At 39.0% G+C, this 23876-nt stretch overlaps 1 protein-coding gene across 5 annotated transcripts in view; it reads right to left on the reverse strand.

Annotated features, from left to right (window-relative positions):
- The window catches only part of CNTN4 (contactin 4), a 410739-nt gene extending 400939 nt beyond the window's left edge, over positions 1 to 9800 (reverse strand). For 4 of the 5 annotated variants that reach the window (XM_064275007.1, XM_023547999.2, XM_023547997.2 and 1 more), the window contains exon 1: positions 9065 to 9800. In XM_064275007.1, coding sequence (XP_064131077.1) covers positions 9065 to 9183 — 119 coding nt within the window. In that variant the 5' untranslated portion in view covers positions 9184 to 9800. The remainder of the gene's footprint in view (positions 1 to 9064) is intronic. The other variant, XM_010590039.2, reaches the window with a different exon arrangement.
- Positions 9801 to 23876: the final 14076 nt, after the last annotated feature.

Genomic DNA, 23876 nt, shown 5'->3' on the forward strand with positions numbered 1-23876 from the left:
TTAATTGACACTGGTCCTTTGTCAAATATCAGCTGCTCATACGTGGATGGATCTATGTCTGGGATCTCAATTCTGTTCCATTGGTCTCTGTGCCTGTTGTTGTACCAGTACCAGGCTGTTTTGACTACTGTGGCTGTATAATAGGTTCTGAAATCAGGTAAAGTGAGGCCTCCCACTTTCTTCTTCTTTTTCAGTAGTGCTTTGCTTATCTGGGGCTTCTTTCCCTTCCATATGAAATTGGTGATTTGTTTCTCTATCCCCTTAAAATATGACATTGGAATTTGGATCAGAAGTGTGTTAAATGTATAGATGGCTTTTGGTAGAATAGACATTTTTACTATGTTAAGTCTTCCTATCCATGAGCAAGGTATGTTTTTCCACTTAAGTAGGTCCTTTAGAATTTCTTGTAGTAGAGCTTTGTAGTTTTCTTTGTATAGGTCTTTTACATCCTTGGTAAGATTTATTCCTAAGTATCTTATCTTCTTGGGGGCTACTGTGAATGGTATTGATTTGGTTATTTCCTCTTCGGTGTTCTTTTTGTTGATGTAGAGGAATCCAAGTGATTTTTGTATGTTTATTTTATAACCTGAGACTCTGCCAAACTCTTCTATTAGTTTCAGTAGTTTTCTGGAGGATTCCTTAGGGTTTTCTGTGTATATAATCATGTCATCTGCAAATAGTGATAACTTTACTTCTTCCTTGCCAATCCGGATACCTTTTATTTCTTTGTCTAGCCTAATTGCCCTGGCTAGGACTTCAAGTACGATGTTGAATAAGAGCGGTGATAAAGGGCATCCTTGTCTGGTTCCCGTTCTCAAGGGAAATGTTTTCAGGTTCTCTCCATTTAGAGTGATATTGGCTGTTGGCTTTGCATAAAAAAATAAAATAAAATAAAATAAAATAAAATAGATGCCCTTTATTATGTTGAGGAATTTTCCTTCAATTCCTATTTTGGTAAGAGTTTTTATCATAAATGGGTGTTGGACTTTGTCGAATGCCTTTTCTGCATGAATTGATAAGATCATGTGGTTTTTATCTTTTGTTTTATTTATGTGATGGATTACATTAATGGTTTTTCTGATATTAAACCAGCCTTGCATACCTGGTATAAATCCCACTTGATCATGGTGAATTATTTTTTTGATGTGTTGTTGGATTCTATTGGCTAGAATTTTGTTGAGGATTTTTGCATCTATGTTCATGAGGGATATAGGTCTATAATTTTCTTTTTTTGTAATGTCTTTACCTGGTTTTGGTATCAGGGAGATGGTGGCTTCATAGAATGAGTTGGGTAGTATTCCGTCATTTTCTATGCTTTGGAATACCTTCAGAAGTAGTGGTGTTAACTCTTCTCTGAAAGTTTGGTAGAACTCTGCAGTGAAGCCGTCGGGCCAGGGCTTTTTTTTGTTGGGAGTTTTTTGATTACCGTTTCAATCTCTTTTTTTGTTATGGATCTATTTAGTTGTTCTACTTCTGAATGTGTTAGTTTAGGTAGGTAGTATTTTTCCAGGAATTCATCCATTTCTTCTAGGTTTGCAAATTTGTTAGAGTACAATTTTTCATAATAATCTGAAATGATTCTTTTAATTTCATTTGGTTCTGTTATGATGTGGTCCTTCTCGTTTCTTATTCGGGTTATTTGTTTCCTTTCCTGTATTTCTTTAGTCAGTCTAGCCAATGGTTTATCAATTTGGTTAATTTTTTCAAAGAACCAGCTTTTGGCTTTGTTAATTCTTTCAATTGTTTTTCTGTTCTCTAATTCATTTAGTTCAGCTCTAATTTTTATTATTTGTTTTCTTCTGGTGCCTGATGGATTCTTTTGTTGCTCACTTTCTATTTGTTCAAGTTGTAGGGACAGTTCTCTGCTTTTGGCTCTTTCTTCCTTTTGTATGTGTGCATTTATCGATATAAATTGGCCTCTGAGCACTGCTTTTGCTGTGTCCCAGAGGTTTTGATAGGAAGTATTTTCATTCTCGTTGCTTTCTAAGAATTTCCTTATTCCCTCCTTGATGTCTTCTATAACCCAGTCTTTTTTCAGGAGGGTATTGTTCATTTTCCAAGTATTTGATTTCTTTTCCCTAGTTTTTCTGTTATTGATTTCTAGTTTTATTGCCTTGTGGTCTGAGAAGATGCTTTGTAATATTTCGATGTTTTGGACTCTGCAAAGGTTTGTTTTATGACCTAATATGTGGTCTATTCTAGAGAATGTTCCATGTGCACTAGAAAAAAAAGTATACTTTGCAGCAGTTGGGTGGAGAGTTCTGTACAAGTCAATGAGGTCAAGTTGGTTGATTGTTGTAATTAGGTCTTCCGTGTCTCTATTGAGCTTCTTACTGGATGTCCTGTCCTTCTCCGAAAGCGGTGTGTTGAAGTCTCCTACTATAATTGTGGAGGTGTCTATCTCACTTTTCAATTCTGTTAAAATTTGATTTATGTATCTTGCAGCCCTGTCATTGGGTGCATAAATATTTAATATGGTTATGTCTTCCTGATCAATTGTCCCTTTTATCATTATATAGTGTCCTTCTTTATCCTTTGTGGTGGATTTAAGTCTAAAGTCTATTTTGTCAGAAATTAATATTGCTACTCCTCTTCTTTTTTGCTTATTGTTTGCTTGATATATTTTTTTCCATCCTTTGAGTTTTAGTTTGTTTGTGTCTCTAAGTCTAAGGTGTGTCTCTTGTAGGCAGCATATAGATGGATCGTGTTTCTTTATCCAGTCTGTGACTCTCTGTCTCTTTATTGGTGCATTTAGTCCATTTACATTCAGCGTAATTATAGATAAATAAGTTTTTAGTGCTGTCATTGTGATGTCTTTTTATGTGTGTTGTTGACAATTTCATTTTTCCACATACTTTTTTGTGCTGAGGCGTTTTCCTTAGTAAATTGTGAGATCCTCATTTTCATAGTGTTTGACTTTATGTTAGTTGAGTCGTTACGTTTTTCTTGGCTTTTATCTTGAGTTATAGAGTTGTTATACCTTTTTGTGGTTACCTTATTATTTACCCCTATTTTTCTAAGTAAAAACCTAACTTGTATTGTTCTATATCGCCTTGTATCACTCTCCATATGGCAGTTCAATGTCTCCTGTATTTAGTCCCTCTTTTTGATTATTGTGATCTTTTACCTATTGACTTCCATGATTCCCTGTTATGTGTATTTTTTTTTTTTTAACTAATCTTAATTTGTTTGTTTTTGTGATTTCCCTATTTGAGTTGATATCAGGACGTTCTGTTTTGTGACCTTGTGTTGTGCTGATATCTGATATTATTGGTTCTCTGACCAAACAATATTCTTTAGTATTTCTTGTAGCTTTGGTTTGGTTTTTGCAAATTCTCTAAACTTGTGTTTATCTGTAAATATCTTAATTTTGCCTTCATATTTCAGAGAGAGTTTTGCTGGATATATGATCCTTGGCTGGCAGTTTTTCTCCTTCAGTGTTCTGTATATGTCGTCCCATTGCCTTCTTGCCTGCATGGTTTCTGCTGAGTAGTCTGAACTTATTCTTATTGATTCTCCCTTGAAGGAAACCTTTCTTTTCTCCCTGGCTGCTTTTAAAATTTTCTGTTTATCTTTGGTTTGGGCGAGTTTGATGATAATATGTCTTGGTGTTTTTCTTTTTGGATCAATCTTAAATGGGGTTCGATGAGCATCTTGGATAGATATCCTTTCTTCTTTCATGATGTCAGGGAAGTTTTGTGTCAGGAGTTCTTCAAGTATTTTCTCTGTGTTTTCTGTCCCCCCTCCCTGTTCTGGGACTCCAATCACCCGCAGGTTATCCTTCTTGATAGAGTCCCACATGATTCTTAGGGTTTCTTCATTTTTTTTAATTCGTTTATCTGATTTTTTTTCAGCTATGTTGGTGTCGATTCCCTGGTCCTCCAGATGTCCCAGTCTGCATTCTAAATGCTCGAGTCTGCTCCTCTGACTTCCTATTGCATTGTCTAATTCTGTAATTTTATTGTTAATCTTTTGGATTTCTACATGCTGTCTCTCTATGGATTCTTGCAACTTATTAATTTTTTCACTATGTTCTTGAATAATCTTTTTGAGTTCTTCAACAGTTTTATCAGTGTGTTCCTTGGCTTTTTCTGAAGTTTGCCTTATTTCATTTGTGATGTCTGGAAGCATTCTGTAAATTAGTTTTTTATATTCTGTATCTGATAATTCCAGGATTGTATCTTCATTTGGGAAAGATTTTGATTCTTTTGTTTGGGGGCTTGGAGAAGCTGTCCTGGTCTGCTTCTTTAAGTGGTTTGATATGGATTGTTGTCTCTGAGCCATCACTGGGAAACTAGTTTTTCCAGAAAATCCGCTAAAACAAAAATGCAGTCAGATCCCTATCAGAGTTCTCCCTCTGGCTCAGGCGATTCGGATGTTAATGAAGCCGCCTGGGGAGGGTGGGGGAGGGAACAGAGAGATAGGAGAGTAGCACCTCAGAATATAGCCAGAGTTGCTTGTCTTGCTTGGAATGACTATTATATCTGAGATTCCCACGGGGCGCATCGCCTATGTGTGCTGGCTGTTAGGAGATTGCCCCTGGGGGGTCTGGCCCGCTGGAGTCAAGGTCAGATCCTCCGCTTCCAGCCCCACGCCCAGTGTCAAGGCTCCCCTACTGGGACGGTGCACTCTCGACTCCAAAATCAGTCGCTGCCTCCCAGGGACTTCTCGTCCCTCCAGCCGCGTGGCCGTGCCGCCCCCGCGAACCAGGTGGGCCGCCTCCCTGGGTTAGTTCAGGTGGGTGGAGCAGCTCCCCATGCTTGTGCCGTGACCGAGTGTCCCGGCTGGGACGCTGTTCTCCCCGCTCCAATACCAGTCGCTGCCTCCCGAGGACTTCTCCTACCGGCTGCGTCCCACGCCGCCCGCGCGACCCAACTGGGCCCCCTCCCGGGGTTAGTTCAGGGGGGTGGAGCAGCTCTCCATGTTTATGCCATACCTGCGTCCAGTCCAAATCCTGGCGGGATGGTTCCCTAGCTGGGACGCTGCTCTCCCCGTTCCAAGACTAGTCACTGCCTCCCGGGGACTTCTCCTACCGGCTGCGTCCCACGCCGCCCGTGGAACCGGCTGGTCCCCCTCCTGGGGTTAGTTCAGGGGGGTGGAGCAGCTCTCTGTGCTTGTGCCGTACCTGACTGGTATGCTGGCTCCAGGCTGTGAAAACAATCGCTGCTTCCCCGTATTAGTTCGTTCTCTGTCTCTAAATCTGTGTTTGTTGTTCAGGGTTCGTAGATTGTTATGTATGTGATCGATTCACTTGTTTTTCCGTGTCTTTGTTGTAAGAGGGATCCGAGGTAGCGTCTGCCTAGTCCGCCATCTTGGTTCCGCCCATCAAAGGCTCCTTCCATCTTCTTTTGATGCTTCCTGTGTCATTTAATATTTTCCCCATAGCACCCTCCAATATTGCAACTCAATATTAACTCAAGGCTTGAATTATTTCTTCAGTTCTTTCAACTTTAGAAATTCTAAGCATCTTCTTCAATTTTGGTTTTCTAACTCCAGGTCTTTGAACATTTCATTATAATACTTTGTCTTCTCAGGCCACCCTTTAAAATCTTCTGTTCAACTCTTTTAGTTCATCATTCCTTCCTTTTGTTTTAGCTACTCGATCTTCAAGGGCAAGTTTCAGAGTATCTTTTGATATCCATTTTGGTCTCTCTGTTCTGTCTTTTTAATGACCTTTAGCCTTCTTCACGCATGATGTCATTGATGTCATTCTACAACTCTTCTGGTCTTGGTTATTAGTGTTAAAGCATCAAATATATTCTTGAGGTGGCCTCTAAATTCAGGAGGGATATACTCAATGTCATATTTTGGCTCTCATAGGCTTTCTTTACTTTTCTTCAGCTTCATCTTGAACTTGCATATGAGCAATTGATGGTCTGTTGTGAAGTCGGCCTCTGACCTTGTTCTGACTGATGATATTGAGCTTCCCCATTGTCTCTTTCCACAGATGTAGTCTATTTCACTTCTGTGTATTCCATCCTACGAGGTCCATGTGTATAGTTGCTGTTTATGCTGTTGTAAAAAGGTATTTGCAATGAAAATGTCATAGGTCTTGCAAAATTCTATCATGCCATCTCTGGAGTCACCAAGGCCATATTCCCAACTACTGATCCTTCTCTGTGTTCAACTTTTGCATTCCAATCACCTGCAATTATCAGTGCATCTTGATTGCATGATTGATCAGTTTCAGACTGCAGAGGTTGTAAAAATCTTCAATTTCTTTATCTTTGGCCTTAGTGGTTGGGTATGTAAATTTGCATAATAGTCATATTAACATTTAATACTGCCAGTCTTTTAAATTTCTGTCAATTTTGTAAGTTTGAAAGAATGTCATTGTGGTTTTAATTCAAATATCCCTGCTATCTGATGAGGTTGATAATCTTTTTATATGTTTTCTGAACATTTGGTTTTCTCTTAGGAGTATATGCTCAAGTCTTTTGATAATGTTTCTATTGGATTATTTATCTCATTTTTTTGTTTGTTTAATTTGTGGAAATCCTTTAAATATCTTAGATATTAATCCTTTTCCAATTATATGTATTAAAAATACCTTCTACCATTTTAAAGCTTATAATTTTACTTATCTCTGTATATTCTGCTGAACAGAAGTTCTTAATATTAACAAAGTTAAATATTTTCTTTCACGATTTGTGCTTTTTCTGACATATTTAAGAAATCCGTTCCTCCTCCAAAGTCATAAATATATATGCCTATATTTTCTTTTAAAATTGTTGTAAATTTCCCACTTAGGTCTTCCATTTACCTGGAATTGATTTTTTTGTATGCAGAAAGGTAGTGGTCTAATTTTATTTATTTTGTTTAATCATATGGATAGTCAATTGTTTAACACATATCCTTTTCAATTTATTTCTATTTTTGTCGAGAATTTAGTTTTTCCTTTTTTATTTTCACATGTTTAGTACCATCAAGTGTTACTTGGAATTCCTATCATTTGCCACTTGTTTGACATACTGTTGGTCCCTGGGTGGTGCAAACAATTTGTGTTTGACTGCTAACCTACCCAGTGGTACCATGCAAGAAAAGGCCTGGCAATCTGCTTACATAAAGATTACAAACAAGAAAACCCTAAGCAGCAGTTTTTTCTGTAACGCCTGAGGTTGCCATGAGTCAGAATCGACTCAACAGCAACAGGTATTTTTGTTTTTTGTTTGTCACATATCATTTGTTCTTACATATCAGCAGTTCTACCTGGGATCAGTATTCTCCTGTCTAAGGTGTATCTCTCAGAATTTCTATTAGTAAGTGTCTGCTGGAAACATACTTCAGTTTCTTTCTGCCTGAAAATATATTTATTTTATTTCTCCAGGATACAAAATTGACAGTTAATTTCTCTCAGTGTATTGAAGATTCCATCTTCTGTCTCTTGCTTCTTTGTTGGTATTGAGAAGTCAGCTGTCTGTTTAACTGTCATTCTTTCAAATGTAATGTGTATTACATCTCTGACTGTTTTTAAGATCATGTCTTTGACTTAGTGTTCTATTGTTTCATCGTGATAATTCTACACGAGGCTTTTTTTAAGTTGTACTGCTTGACATTTATCAGGCTTCCTTAATCTGTAGCTTGGAATTTTTTAATTAGTTCTAGAAAATTCTTAGCCTTTTCTTTAAATATTGCCTCTGTTCCATTCTCTCTTGCCTCTCCTCTGGAACTCTGATTAGACACTTGTAGGTTTTTTTTTCTGTCTCTCTCTCTCTCTTTTTTTTTTTTCTTTCAGATTTTCATCCCTAGGTGTCCATCTGCTGGCTTTGAATGATTTCTTCAGATCTATCTTGCAGTTAACTAATTCTCTCTTCAGCTGTGTCTCATCTCCTTTTAAAACCATTCAACACTAAGGCTTGAGATAAGCGTTTTCCTTTATCTTATAGTCCCTTGACGAGGTGAGTTTATTTCTCATTCACATTTATACTAAGGATATATCCCTTGTATCCCAAGTTTATTCTGAGACATGTCCTTATGTTAGACTCTTCTCTTGGTTGGGCCTAGTCTTTGCTTAAAACCAAGCAACAATTTAGCTTAACTGGTAAAAAAAAAAAGGTCTGCCTTGAATATTATGCTCTTTTAAGAACTATCTGTTTGTAATCAAATCAACAACAACAACTTGAAAGATTAGATAGGATCCTTAGGGGGCAGTAAGTTTATGTTAATTGGGGAGGAACAACTCAGAATAGGAGGGTGAGAAAGGTTGTACAACTTGAAGAATGTAATCAATGTTACTAAATGGTACCTGTAGAAACAAACTGGTCTATGTTTTGCTGTGTATATTCTCACCAACAACAAAATAAATAAAATTTTGGAAAAAAAAGAAACAAAAACAGAGTCATAGCAGTTGTACAAAATGCTAAAGGAGGTCAGACGAGAGAGATCTGACTTTAAGTTGAGGTGAACATGACTTCATGAAGGAGGTAGCCTTAAGAGAAGCAGGCTCTTTTTTCTACCAGTCAAAAAGGTATGCATCCATGTGACTTATATCAAACGTGAAAGGTTATCATTTCATAAAAGAGAGAAAATGTGATTCCAACATTATGCCAAGGAACAAGGAACAGCTCCTAGCACAGGAGGATGCTAAGGAAAGAAACAGCCCAATGGAGGAAGATTCTATTGTTTAAAAAAAAAAAACAAATTGTTTAGTGACCCCAAAATCAAACCTGCAAAAGCCGAAGCACCACTTCATGTAGTTTATCATGGTGAAAACTGCTGTTAGCACTCAGTTTACTTCTCCAGATTCCAAACCTACTTAGTTTTTAGCTTCTGAATATTGTTTCTTTCTTGACAGTTTGATGCATTTAAAAATGGTGGGTTCTTAACAAAAGATTTTATTAGGAGTTTTTAAGGCTTTCAGTGAGACAGTCAATTAGGATATTTAATTCCCAACACTGCCAGAAACAGGAGTTGGGTAGTTAATTTTTCAAGAATACAACCCTTTCCTTAGATTTCTCAGTACATCCTAAGATGCCTATCCTAAAGCTCTTTATGCAATATTGCTGTGTAAGTATTTGCTGCTTTTAATAATAAAAACTATATACATGCTTTTAAATCAACAAACCTGATATGTGGTTTTGGATTCCCCTTAACTTCACAACTGAGCCTCACTTTTTTCTCCTCAGAATCCAAAGGAAACATTACATGACTTGGCTCTTGAACAAAAATGGGGCCATGCAGCATGTGATCATCTGAAATGACAAGAGAAAATATGCAAAAATGAAGAGCATCTTCTAAATAGGAGCAACAATGGGAAACAGCATCAAAATGAAAATAAAATAAAATAACAAGAATAACACAGCACAGATGTAGTTTCAGCCTCTGGATAAAACTTACCACTGAAGACTAATCATTTGTAGATTATTATGAAGTAGAGATATGGACTCTTCTATGTTGTATTGATAATCTATTTTACTGGCAACATTCAGACATAAACCTACTTGACATTGCTCTTTCTCTCCTCCACTACTCATTGTTACATCTGTCTGTAGCCCACTCTTTTACTTGGTTCACATTTTGTGCCTCCTACGTCCCTTTTGGAGCCCTGGTGGTTCAGTGGTACCTTACTATCATACTGGAAGACTGTCTAAGGTCACAAAGGTGAAATTCCTCTGCTCTGTAATGGGATGATTTAATTGGAAGAGAGCAGTGACCATTTCATAAATACATTAATAATGAGAAACAGCTCTGTACCGCTATAATATATATAAATTTTTCTTAAAGGAGCTATGTAGGCCAATAAAGAACAACCTAGAGAAGTACTTCTCAAATTACCTGTGGTGAAAAACCAGTCTGTTTGTTTTTCCCAATCCATTATAGGCCCATACATGGTTTACCTTGCATAAATAGCACACAGCTGGCACCACATGTGATTCAGGAACATATAAAGTGGTCTATAAGTGGCTCAATGATTTGAGTCCACTGATGATATGCTTGGATGGTGCAACAATGTCAAGTAGCTATCAGGTTCTAAATGCTGTCTCTCAGTAAGAGAAACTAGATGCATAAAACTTATTTTTCCACAGAACAGTAACAAAGTCTATAGACTGCAGCCAGTCTACAACCACACTTTAAATACCAGAGCTGTGTACACATACTTCTGGAGAACACACATCATAAATGTTAGTCAAAATGAGTCTCCCCATCTATTTCCACATATATGATTTTCATTCTTCAAAATCTAGTTCAAATCCTTTTTTTTTTTTTTTCCTAGAAGTCTTTTCTTGACTCTCACCTTCTTTTAATTACATAATTATTAAGTTACATCTCCTTGCAGGTACTTAACTTTTTCTATCAATGCATTTATACCATTATTGTCCCATCTTTGGATTGTTAAGCTCCTTGACAGCATTACAGTATCTTACCCATTTTGTTTTTCCAGCTCCTGTAGTACCAAGTACCTGTACTCATTGCCACTGAGTTGATTCCGACTCATAGAGACCGTATAGGACACGGTAGAACCACCCCACAGGGTTTCCAAGGAGTGGCTGGTAGATTTAAATGGCTGACATCTTGGTTAGTGGCTGAACTCTTAACCAGTGTGCCATCAGGGCTCCTCTAAAGTATTTTTTTTCTACTTTTTTATTTATTCAATCAGCTGACTGAGGCATTGTCTGATGAAATTTGAGACAGAAGGGCCGACAGTTATGATGTAAAGCGATACTGAATACTACCCTGTAGCTAACAGCCCATTTCTCTCCCTAAGACTTGATTATTTTGAAGGATGTGAACTGCAACTCCTATCCTGGAAAGCCTTCATAACCAGCCTTTTCTTCATGGGTAATAGGAGGAGGCTGAATTCATTCAGGTGAACTGGGGCCGAGGAAAATAAATAAAGCTGGTTTGGAGATCTAGGTGAAGCATGGTAAGGTAATTTCTTTCAAAGCTTTTAACTCAGACTTTTTTAAAAAAATTGCATGTTAAGGTTGGGATAGAAAAAAAAATTAAGGGGACAAGTAGAATTCTATTACATAGGATATACAGGGATGGGGACAGCCAATGACCTAGTTGGAAGAATAAGCAGAAAGACCACTACTGAGACTCCATGTCTTGGGCCCACTACTAACTCCATGAACTCAGAAAATCATCTAGGCTGCCTATGCTGCAGCTTTGTCATCAGTGAGAGAATAGATTGGACTAGGTCAGTGGTTCTGCACTGGTCAAGAACAGGGAAGTAGCTATGAACACTTTATCAAGAAAGCACAAGCATAAACACAATATTTGCATCGAAAGATGCCATAAGTTACATTATTAATAATATCCTCTTTCCTTAATCTACATATAAAATCCCACGCCAATGACTTAAACAAAGAAGACAGGGTTTATCAAAGAACACCTAATAATTGCATGGGATAAAAGCACACAAACATGTATTTTTATTAACACCCCTGGTTTGAGGCCAGATATTTAAAAATCTAGATTATCTGCATTTTAGATTTTCAGTGATTGCAGAGATATTTTCAAAACAAATATAGATATCGGTCAAGGGTTAGCTCATTTCAATCAGGAAGAATTAAACGAATTTTCAGCATATCTAGGTAAATAAAAAGCATTACTCATCAAGATCACTAACACAGCAGCAAGTTTGGTGGATTTTTTTCTTTTCTCATAGACAGAAATATTTCTATTGTTGTCCCCAACTCCAAAATTATGTGTGTGTATATTTTTATATATAATATCAATCATCTCAATTCATTGGTGTTCCCTGATTTGAATTTCACACAGAAATGCAGTCTATTACTAGTAATTCCAAATAAGAATGAAACAGAATAATGATTACCCGGGATGCAGCTGAAAGGCTGTGGATTAACATCTGTACTATTTCTCAATGTATCCATGCCATATTTAAATAACAAAAAGAATATTTTTTTCTGTATATTTTCTAACAAGAATTGATAATAATGATACTTTGCATTTGCTATAAATAACACATTTCATCTAAAGTGTTTATTTTCTCTTGGTTGACCAAGCTCACAGCCTGGAAATTAACATTCGCATAAAGGGAGCAGTATTTCAGTTCTCATCTAAGTAAATCCAGTCTTTCCTGCATGAGCTATTTGGTTTCCCAAAGCCCCAGTAGAGGGAGGGATTTTAGAAAGTTTAGCAATCCAGGTGTAAAAAACAGATATATTAGCTTTTAAATCTTTAGACTAAGGTTCTTAACATTTTAGTGGGGGGAATGGCGTTTTATTTCCCCAAAACAAAAACTTGAGTTGTCCTGGAGAGATGAAGGGTCCGAAGAGTAATATTCTTGGATGAAACACAGCGGGATGAATCACTAAATCCCCTCTGTGTGTGGCAGCCACAAAGTGTCCTTTAAGTGTCTTGAAGTCACATAAAAAAAAATCTTGCATTTGCCATTTTCAAACCCTAGAAGACAAAGTTTACCCCTCCCTTCATCATAGTAAGTTGGTCCATGTAACCAGAGGAGTGGCCATGGCTGTCAGACTTGAGGGGTAAACCATTTAAGAAACTGACGGAGAACAAGGATTTGATAAGCCAATAGGTCTCAAAGTTAAGACTGTGGACCACCTGGATTATCATCACCTGTGATGCTTGTTAGTTTTAAACCCCAGCCCAGATACTGACTACATCAGAAGAATCTGGGGCCCGTGAAATCTACCTTTAACCTAGCTCTCTGGGTGATTCTTTTAAACACTAAGTTTGAGAACTACTAATACAGACTCTTCTGTTCTTAGTTCTGCATTTACTAAGAGCAGAATTATCAACCAACGCAGCTTTAGAGGAACCCACTCCTAGAATTTCTCTGTTGGACAAAATCTAACCAACAGATCTCTGCTTGAAAACATTTAGAGAATTAATCTTAGCACATGCTTGGATGGACTAGTAGTTGAGAGACAAGCATCAGGAAAAGAAAACTATAAAAACTGACCCATAAAAAGCAAATGTACAGATTCGCAAAGGTCTGGGACAAAAATGATATAAAACCCATTTCTTAGAATATTCATAGTTAAAATCCAGAAGCTAAACATTAAGAACCCTCAAAGTCTGCACTGAACTGACAAATAAGATACATCCTCAGAGAGACTCCAATAGTCCACTAACCTGTAGTAATACCTTATACTCACTTGATATACATGGTATTCTTTCCGTAACCATTACCCTTAATTTGGTAACTAATCTCTTCCTATTTAAGTGACAGGTTATTGGAATCGGTGTTTTTACTTCTGGATTCCCAAAACAGTGGAAAAGTCACACCCATGGCTCCCCTGCTGTAGAGAATGGGCTTACATTTTTTCAGAGGTCTCTCAGGGCAGGATAAACATCTCTCTGGCATACTCTGCTTTCAGCCAAGATCCTGACATCGGTAATGATAATCCCTCCTTCCACGTCCTCTTCTGAATCTGGCTTGACTCCGTGGTGGTTCTCCGTCAACATATTGCTGCAACTGTTTCTGAATTTGTCTCCAGCAAAATTTTACTTGTGTGTGATATTAATGGTATTGTTCGATAATTTCCACATTCTATTGGATCACCTTTGTTTGGAATGGACACAAATATGGATCTCTTCTAGTCAGTTAGCCAGGTAGTTGTCTTCCAAGTTTCTTGGCATAGACCACCTCCAGCTCTACATCCATGTATTGAAATATCTCAGTTGGTATTCCCTCATTTCCTGGAGCCTTGATTTTTGTCAATGCCTTGCAGCTTGGATTTCTTCCTTCAATACTATGGGCTCTTGATCATACGCTACCTCCAAAAATGGCTGAGCATTGAGCAATTCTTTTTGGTACACTGTCTCTATGTACTCTTCCCATCTTCTTTTGATGCTTCCTACATCATTCAATATTTTGCCCATAGAATTCTTCAGTATTTCAACTTGGGGCTTGAATTTTCTTCAGCTCTTCCAGTTTGAGAAACACTGAGCGTGTTCTTCCCTCTTGGTTTTCTAACTTCAAGTCTTTGCACATTTCATTATAATACTTGACTTTGTCTTCTTGAGCCACCCTCTGAAAAGTTCTGCTTACCTCTTTTACTTCATTATTTCTTCCTTTTGCTGTAGCTGCTCTATACTCGAGAGCAAGTTTAAGAGTCTCTTCTGAGATCCATTTTGGTCTTTTCTTTCTCTCCTGTCTTTTTAATGACCTTTCACTTTCTTTATGTCCTTGATGGTACCCCACAACTCTTCCAATCTTCAGTCATTTGTGTTCAATGCATCAAATCTGCTCTTGAGATGGTCTCTAAATTCAGGTGAGATATATTCAACATCATATTTTGGCTCTCTGGGACTGTTTTAATTTTCTTCAGCTTCAACTTGAATTTGCATATGAGCAATTGATCATCAGTTCTGCAGTTGGCCCCTGTCCTTGTCCTGACCGATGATGTTGAACCTCTCCATTGTTTCTTTCCGCAGATGTACTCAATTTGATTCCTGTGTATTCCATCTGGTGAGGTCCACAGTTATAGTCACTGTTTATGTTGTAGAAAAAGGTATTTGCAATGAATAAGTCATTGGTCTTGCAAATGTAATCTCTGGCATCATTTCTACCACCAAGGCCCTATTTTCCAACTACAGATCCTTCTTTGTTTCCAACTTTTGCATTTCAATCACCAGTAATTATCAATGCATCTTGATTGCATGGTTGATCAAATTCAGACTGGGAAGTTGGTAAAATCCTCAATTTCTTCATCTTTGGCATTAGTGGTTGGTCCCATTAACATTAGTATTAACTGGTCTTCTTTGCAGGTGTATGGCTATTTTCCTATCACTGACAGCATTGTACTTCAGGATAGAATATGACCATTTAAAGGCATTCAACTATTTGGATCATAACAAATTACGGGTAACATTTCAAAGACTGGGAATTCCAGAACACTTAACTGTGCTCATTCTGAACCTGTCCATAGATCTAGAGGCAGTCATTGGAACAGAATGAAGGTATACTGAGTGGTTTAAAATCAGGAAAGGTGTACATCAGGGTTGTATCCTTTCATTGTACTATTTAGTCTGTATGCTGAGCAAATAATCTAAGAAGCTGGACTATAGGAAGAACTCAGCATCAGGATTGGAGGAAGACTCATTAACAACCTGCCATATGCAGATGACACAACCTTGCTTGCTAAAAGCAAAGACGACTTGAAGAGAGGAAGACCTACAATGAAATGGATTGACACAGTGGCTGCAATGATGGTCTCAAGCATAGCAACAATTGAAAGGATGGAGCACGTCCGGGCAATGTTTCGTTCTGTTGTACACAAGGTTGCTGTGCGTTTGAACTGACTCAACAGCAGGTAACAACAACAACAAGACGGGGGAAGCGATGGTTTTCTTTCCTCCTGGGGATTTCTGAAAGTTGCAGTAAAAGAAAGAAGGAGAGAACAGCCAAGTGTGTTAGTTTCCTAGGGCTGCCATAACAAAATACCACAAAGTGGGTGGCTTTAGGGAACAGAGATTTATCATCTCACAGTGTTGGAGTCTAGATTTCCGAGTCCAGGGCACTGTCAGGGACATGTTCTCTGCCAGCCCTAGGAGAAGATCCTTCCCTGCCTTTCAGCTTCTGGTAGCCCTGGGTGTCTTCTGACATTTCTTGGCTTGTAGACAAATCCTCATATAGTGTCTTTCCCCTATGTAACCTTCTTTTCATGTCTGTTCTTCCCTTTTATAAGAGTCTACTCAGAAAGGATTAGGACTAGGCCCCACCCTACTACTACAACCTACTCTGGTACGGCTTAACTGATAATATCTTCAAAGAAAGATCTTATTGCCCCAAACAAGGCCACATTTACAGGTACAGGGGTTGGTACTTCACCATAACTTTTGGGGGGACACAGTTCAATCTGTAACAGCCAGATAGAGTTCTATAGATTCCAAAGCACTGACCTGAGCCCCACTTTGTAGATTTAGTGCGATGCAGACACTGGTACATTATGAGTACCTGAGTTCTCGCCTCCTTGAAGACTACCTGCCATTCAGTCACTAGGTTCACTTCTACCACACCACAGGCACTCCCTAAAGTTCCATACTACAGAAATTCTTCTGGGCTAGTTTCCCTGAGTAAACTAGATCTTTTGTTAAGAGAAGAGAGAAGACCTAGGCTAAGGGAAGCCGCCTTTTATGTTTCAGCAAAGAGTGGTGAACCTCTGGGTTTTCAGAAAGGAGTAGAGAAGGTTTCATGACCAGAAGCTTATTCATGCTAAAGGTCAGGCTACTATCGCATTGATACTAACCCTTATCCCCTTCTTTTCATCAAATATTAAAAATCAACCATTGATTCTCAAAATCCTCTTCCCACTGGATTCTTTTCTTTTTAGGATCTATGTTTTTGAGACAAAAACAATTATGCTTGTCAGTCAACTTCTTCCTGCATTCTCCGACAAGTTTCCGAGAAATAAAATTTAGTGTCAGGGTCTACACTTCTACAATATTTGAATTATAGAAAGAGATACATAGAATCACAGAATTTTTAGAATAGAAGAGACTATTTAGTCCCATTTATATTTTGTCAAGTCACAGACTAAATGGAAAAAAAAAAGTTTTCCCACTTTAAAATAACCCTCTAAGAAAACAGCAATAAAACACCTCTGTACAATTGGTTGTCACTTATCTTAGCCTCAGCGTTTGGACATCAATAATCTACCTTTTTTCTCTGAATTAGTACTGCCCATTTCTGCATGTACCAAACCTTCCCTCCCAGGCAAGCAGGATATTGCTCAGTTAGGCAGCCAGAAGCCTGGCTGAGCTAGGGAATGACCTGAGGTATTATGCAGCTGAGCAAACAAGAAAATAACACTGACTCTAAGGTGATGGTGAATCCAAGGAAGTAAGGCAGAAGTCCATGTCAAGTTCACAGGAGCAGGTATAGAGCAAAATCTGGAATCTAAGCAAAGGTCAGCAAAAGAGAACATTTGCAGCAGAGCAAGCTTGAGGGCAGTTAGAGCTTGAATCCTGTGACCTGAATATGGGTCCTTTATATAGGGTACCTGTGGACAATTCTTAAAGAAACTGAAAGGTGCTAAAGGATTGAGCCAAATCAGACAGACAGCAGGCATGACCTCAGGATAAATATTTCATAGAAGGCAACTTAGTATAAATGTCAAGCTATAGCTAAAGTAATTATTTCTCAAGGTTTGGTCTATGAACCTCCTGTATCTCCTCACCTGGAGGAAATTGTTAAAATGCAGATTCCTGAGCCCCTTCCAGACCTACTGGATTTTTATTATTCAGGCTCAGGAAACAGCACTTTACCTACCTCCTCTGTTGATTTTTATGCATTCCAAAGTTTGAAAACTACTGCCTTAACTTACAAATTGAGCACAGATTACTTTCAGCCCTAAACCAATTAGGTATTCAAATGAAGAAAAACCACCCTGCAGAATTTCGCTCTATGTGCTAGATTACTCTGTAGCTACTGCACAGGATGGGGAGAAGGCCACATTTCACCAGTATGGCCCTTAGGGCAATGCACTTCTGTTCTACCTGGAAATCTTTTCCATCTGTTACAAACTCAGCGACTCAACTTTGCTGGGAAAGGACAGAAACACAATACCATGACTTCATTTTAGAAAACCAAAAATGCCAGATTCAAGTCTACCTGTAATTGCCGTGGAGTTCCCAGGTGTTGCACCTGAGGGTTGTTTAGGTCCTTAATCCTAATGGCAAGTATGAAGGACTGTTACAACAGCCAAGAATCTAGGACAGTGATATATAGTCAATCCTCCTACGACATCAAATAGGCTGTTTGATTAAACACCTGGTCTTGAGCAGAAACACTTAAATGGCAGAAATCTCGACTTGGGAAGTAAACTCTAGGGCATCTAATGAGGAACACAGGGTTTGAATATAAGCTCAGACCATAAGCCTGGGGAGACTGGGTGGGTTCAGGTGTGAGTTATATCTGGGTCACATCTGGAGAGGAGGCAGACTGTTGCAGTATGGATGAAGCATCCAGGTGCAAGCCAAAATGGCTTTGCCAGGTTGAGTCTTTTACCCCCCATTCTGAAGAGCCCTTGACCAACTAAGAGAGTAAAAGCTCTCCATGTGTGTTAGATTTGGTGGGAACATGTTGTCTTATCAGATTGCAGAGCAAAGCCACCAGGGACAAGGAAGGGGAAATTCTGCTAAACTGATTTGCTGGGCAAGCTACCTGAGTCACACTCACATTGCACCTTCTCCTTCTCACCTCAGACTTCAAGCAGGGAGTCCAATGGAAAGAACCATTACTCATTCTGCCACTAGAATGTTCCAAGAAGGGCACACACAGGGGCCATTGTGTCCCTTCCGCTGTGAGCCTACCACTCTAGCCTCTCTAATGGTCATGGGGATTCATTTTGGCTAAAAATCTCTTAGGTCAGCAGCATCTTCGTGGATCAAAATAACTCACAAAATGTATGAGCGATAACTTAAGGAAATTCAGAAACAAATGAAACACTGTAACCGTGATTTTTCCAAGTGTGAAAATTCCTTTAAAATCAAATGGCCGATTTCAGAAATGATGACTGTACAGCTGTCACACTATCATTACAAATACAATTTAGTGTTGTTAGTATTTATAAAATAAACAGCCAGGGATGTCCAAAGGTTCCACACAAGTGCCTATGTGTAAAATGAGCCAACACGCAACATTTTTATAAAGTACTCTATTTGGTTGTTCGGTTGAATAGAACAGAGGCAAAACAAATATTAGAGGAGACAGATATGCCTGCTTAAAGAATTAAAGTTTCTTTCACTTGTCCTTGCTTCACCTTCTTTCTTTTAACTCCTTCTGATGAGAGTGTTAAACAGTAAGAAACAGAGGAGTCTACAGACAGCTGGCATGTGTTTGAAGGCACAAAGTGAAAGAAAATCCAAATGCAAAGTGAACTCTTCTCATACTGTTTCTTTGTTCTCTGATTCACAAAATACTTCTGCCGCCATCATACACTGTGTCAACATAATGAGGCCCTAATTGTACAGAATGCCAGATCTTAGAGACGATGGTGGGTAGGGAAAGCGTTAGGAGATAAAAGTGGTCTCTGTTTAGGGAAAATTTCTAAACCGCTGAAGGATTTGTAGGAGTGGAAAGAACAGCAGTAGGGACCGTGTTAATCCTGACTTCAAATCTTGACACATTTCCTGAACAACGGATTAAATACTCTTTTAAAAGTGAGCCGCTGGGCGATGTGATGTCAAGCCCCAGTTACAAAAAGCAAGATGCATCTCCAACAAATACAAATATTGTGTAACTCATTTGCACGCAAAAAACTGACCTGGACTGATGTGAGGCTACTTATAGTCTCAGTGTGAATACTCATATTGCTTTGCTACAGAATTATAAATGTGTTTGATTATGGAGTTCTGAGCCCCAGACTCAGCTGCGGATGTTATGTAATACTGGGTATGTTTTGTGGACTATGTTTCTTTTTTAAGATCTGAAAAATTCTTTTTGGACCCAATGGGCTGATACCCGTACCTGCTGATAGTATACGCCAATTCCAGTGTGACATGTGAGACTAGATGAGCTTCCTAGGGCTGTCGAAACAAAGTACCACAAACTGGGTGGCTTATAAGAACAGAAATTTATGATCCCTCAGTTCTGGAGGCTAGGAAACCCCAAATTAGAGCTTCAGCCATGCTGATTCCTTCTGAGGCTGTGAGGGAACATCTGTTCCATGCCTCTCTCCGAGATTCTGGTGATGGCTAGCAATCCTTGGTGTTCCTTGACTTGTGGATACATCACTCCAGTCTCTGCCTCTGTTTTCACATAGCCATCTTCCCTCTGTGTTTGGCTGTGTCTCTTCTCTTTTACAATACCAGTCATATTGGGTGAGGACACACCCTACTTCTGTATTACCTCATGTTAACTGACAACATCTTCAAAGACTGTTTCCAGACAAAGTCACATTCACAGGTACTGGGGCTGGGATTTGAAGATATCTTTTGGGGGACACAATTTAATCCATAACAGCAAAATAATGGTGTCTAAAACAGACACCACCCTTCCTTCATGGAGTGTTTATTCTAGAGGGACTTAAAGACAATAATCAGATACATATGGCTGCCTTTTGATTTATATGCAAACATACTACTATTAAAACTCATAAGAACAAATAAAAGAATAGAAATTGATAAGTATATAATTAACTAGTTTTGACTAAAGAAATCTAAATGAGATCTAGAGTCACTAATTGACTAAAAACTGCCTTCCGAGTAAGGTAAGTATAGTGCTGTCTATGGTTTTGGCCCACCCACTATCCATTACTCGTCTTTAAGGTAAGAACATTCCACTTGTTCTTTGGTAGTCCAAGCTTCCCACCATCTCAACCCAAGTGGTTTGGCCTAGACTAAAATCCTCTGTCCAGCTCAGGAGGAGCAGGTAACAGGCCCACTAATATTCCACTTCCCTGGCTAAGGTGGTTCCCAAGCATATGACCAAAGCTTGACAAATGAGGCTCTATTCCAAGGCTTTTCATGAAACTGCTGGGGGGGGGGGGGAGGATATATGTATGTGTGTGTGTATATATATATATATATTTCTCTCTCTAGGATTGCTAGGCAGGAAGAGGTTTTGAGCTTCCAAGGCCCCCACACAGAGCTGAGAAGAGAATAAACCTGTAAGATGAGAAAGGAAAACCTAAGGATGGAGACAGACTGAGCTCTGATGGAATCATTTGAGTTTTGAAACCAGTTCTGCCTCCAGAAGGCTTTATTCTTGAGCTTCCCATATATTGGGGGCTAATAATTGTCTTTACTTAATCAAATTTGAGTCAGGTCTTGTCAGTTGCAACTGAGTCCTAATTGAAAGTGTATTCAGAAAAAAGGAAAAACAAAAAAAAAGGACATCAATTTAATCCATGGGTTACTTCTTCAGCTCATTGATCTTCCTTCTCTTCTATTTTTTTTTTTTGGGAGTTCTCCAAATGCACTTGTGTAAGTGTGAATGCCCCAAAACAGGAATGGTCCCCAGCAACACAGCAGGCAAAGACATTCTTTCTCTGGACCTACTGTTAACTTTTGTGACTCTCTTTGTCCTTTGGTTTTCTCAACTGCTCCCTAAAAAATGGCTCCCTTAAACTGTACCACTTCTTCTGGTAGTACTGGGTACATATAGCAAACTCCATCACAATGTGTCTTTCCCACGCCCTTTTCCACCACAGGGGACTGTTTCCAAATAGGAGGAAAAAAAAAATCTATGTATATCTATCTCTGTCTATCTGTCCATCCGTCTGTCTGTCTGTCTGTCTATCTGTAAAACTGTGTGCCAATGCATTCTAAAAACTGTTAGCCACTATGTTAAATTCATACTCTTTAACCGTAGCCTTTCCAAAAAGTCAGAAGTGGTAATGCTTTTAATGTGCTTTTTGTGGCTTCTTTGTATGCAAAAGCATCTTGTAGAGAGTCAGTTAAAAATGAAGATACAGAATTGCATCCTCTCTTCCCTCAAATTCTAATGAGTAGATCTGAAGGTGGGTCTAGGGATATGCATTGGAATCATGCACTGCAGGTGTTCAGATGCAGGTGACGCATGTTCATGAACCCCCACTGAAGGAAGAAAGAGTGAGGGAATTTCAGCAACCACAGTAGGCAGTTTCAAGCACCAGGTGGCTGCTAGAACTGATAACCAAGGAAAGAGAGCACTTGCGAGGCTCTCAAATGAAATGCTGGTAACGCCTCTCTTTTATACCCTGGAAAAGCAGAGTGTCTCTTATCATACACGTTCATGGGGATAAATTCCTTGTGCAACAGGAGGTAATAAGTGATTCAAATAGACCTGCTTTGCCTTTTGATGCCTCACTTATGTATTATGAATACTATAATCCAGAATTATCTGAACATCTGTATGGAGAAACAACCAACCCTTTCCCTTCCTATCTCTCTAAGCCTCCCAGAGCCAAAGCATCCTCTTTCTCAACTAAAACAAAATACGGCCAAAGTGTTGAGGCTGCCTTTTCTACACTCAGTCACAATTTCACACTTTCTTAGAGACCATCTGTTTTAAGCCCTTCTGGGGTGAACTGCTGGTGTTCCTAATTCCTCAGTGACACCCTCTGCTCCCCACCGCCTCCCCTGACATTAAATTGCCTGAACATAGAACGCCTGCAGGCGGTACTTTCATGTTACATGCACCATGGCTTCTCAAGTAATATTCATGAATCCTTTGCACCTGTCTCTTTGGCAGCAAAGTACCCCACGTCTGTCTTTCTTTGAATGTTTCAGGTTTTTAATTTGGCACGTAGTGAATGCGTCAATATATATACTTGGAAGCGTGAAAGGGAGTAATCTGGGAGCTGTTCAAGCAAAACTCTGACAACATATTTCTAACAGGAAAGATGCACTAAATTTGAATTTAGTATGCTTCTCTTTCTGATGTGTAACTAATTATTTTGCATATTGTTTCTTAGGAGACAGGGCTGTCATGATGTCTGTGGTGAAGGTGGGGAGGAGGAAAAAATTGAGATAAAGTTCATGGCAGGCAACCAGCTCCAGGCACAGGTCTCCCTTGTGGGGCATTGGTATTTTCAGTGAAAATTGGTATGGAAGACTAAACCAGACTTATGTTGTACATCACCCACTGACTGACTCAGAAGTTCTGTTAGAGAAGGATGAACATAACCCACAATCACTGAGTTTAAGCAGAGATGTGCTCAGCTTTGGAATAAAGATACTTGGGAAACTATAAATCAACTTTTACTTTCCCATTCCAAAAAGATTACCGCTGTGTCTCCTATTTAGAGGCATGCTGAATGACAAGAATGTTCTTGTTGTTGTCAGCTTAGCCTTGAATGACAAGAATGTTCTTGGTTCTGTCAACTTAGCCTTGACTCATGGGACCCTGTGCACAATGGAACAAAATGATGTCTGGTCCTGCACCATCCCCAGGATCAGTTACAGATGGGAGCGCTGTGATCCATAGGGTTTTCATTTGTTGATTTTTGGAGGTAGATCACCAGGCCTTTTTTACCTAGTCCATCTTAGTCTGGAAACTCTGCCGAAACCTGTTCAGCACCATAGCAACATGCAAGCTTTCACTGATACATGGCTGGTAGCTGTGTGTGCGGTGCATTGGCTGGGAATCCAACTGTCTCCTCCAAGGAAAGTGAAAATTCTCCTACTGAGCCACCAGCGCCTCACAAAGGCAATCATACCGCCATTTACTGACTGCATAATCAGGTCAGGCATGGAGTTAAGTAAAAACGCTTACTAGGCCCTGTCTTTACCCACAACAACCCTACAGGCTGGTATTATCTCCTCCTATTTCATGATGGAGAAAGAGAGCCTAGAGGCAAATCACACATATTAGGTTGCAGAGCAGGGACTTGAGCCTAGTTTCTTCTGAGATCACAGCCATGTTCTTAGTGGCACTATGCTATATGATGACAATTGCTTTCTATCCATACTATCAACAAATAACAAACAAGATTCTGATGCCCTAAGTACGGTCATTAAATGTGAGTGACTTCAGATTTTTAATCCAAGTCTGTTTTTAGGTAAGGAAAAAAAAGTTTTACAGAGGTTAAGTGATTTACCGAAAGTTACACATATACTCAGTGATAGGGCCCTAACCAGAATCCTGATCTTCTAATTATCAATTTAATGTTCTTCATAGTTCCCTACATTTTCTACAGTCTATTGATTGAATAAGAGTAGAATTGATTCACTGCTACCCAGAAAACCAGTGGAATAGAATGCTAGAGCCATCCCTTGGCAGGGTGGGGGGTGGGGGTGGGGGGGAGATAATCTATTTTGTCAGTATTTATATCTTGAAACCTTGGTTGAGGAGGAAGTAAAAGGAAGCTTATTTCCTTTCAACAGAATGGATAAATGTGATTCATTATGAGCTGTAGTCGTTACTAATTCTTTCAAATTACAGAGTTGTTCTTTTTTGGAATTACCAGCCTACTAATGTACAGAGGGATATTTTGTCCTAAAGTACCTTCTATAGA

The sequence above is a fragment of the Loxodonta africana genome, chromosome 22 (genome assembly GCF_030014295.1).
Source record: "Loxodonta africana isolate mLoxAfr1 chromosome 22, mLoxAfr1.hap2, whole genome shotgun sequence".
Lineage (NCBI taxonomy): Eukaryota > Metazoa > Chordata > Mammalia > Proboscidea > Elephantidae > Loxodonta > Loxodonta africana.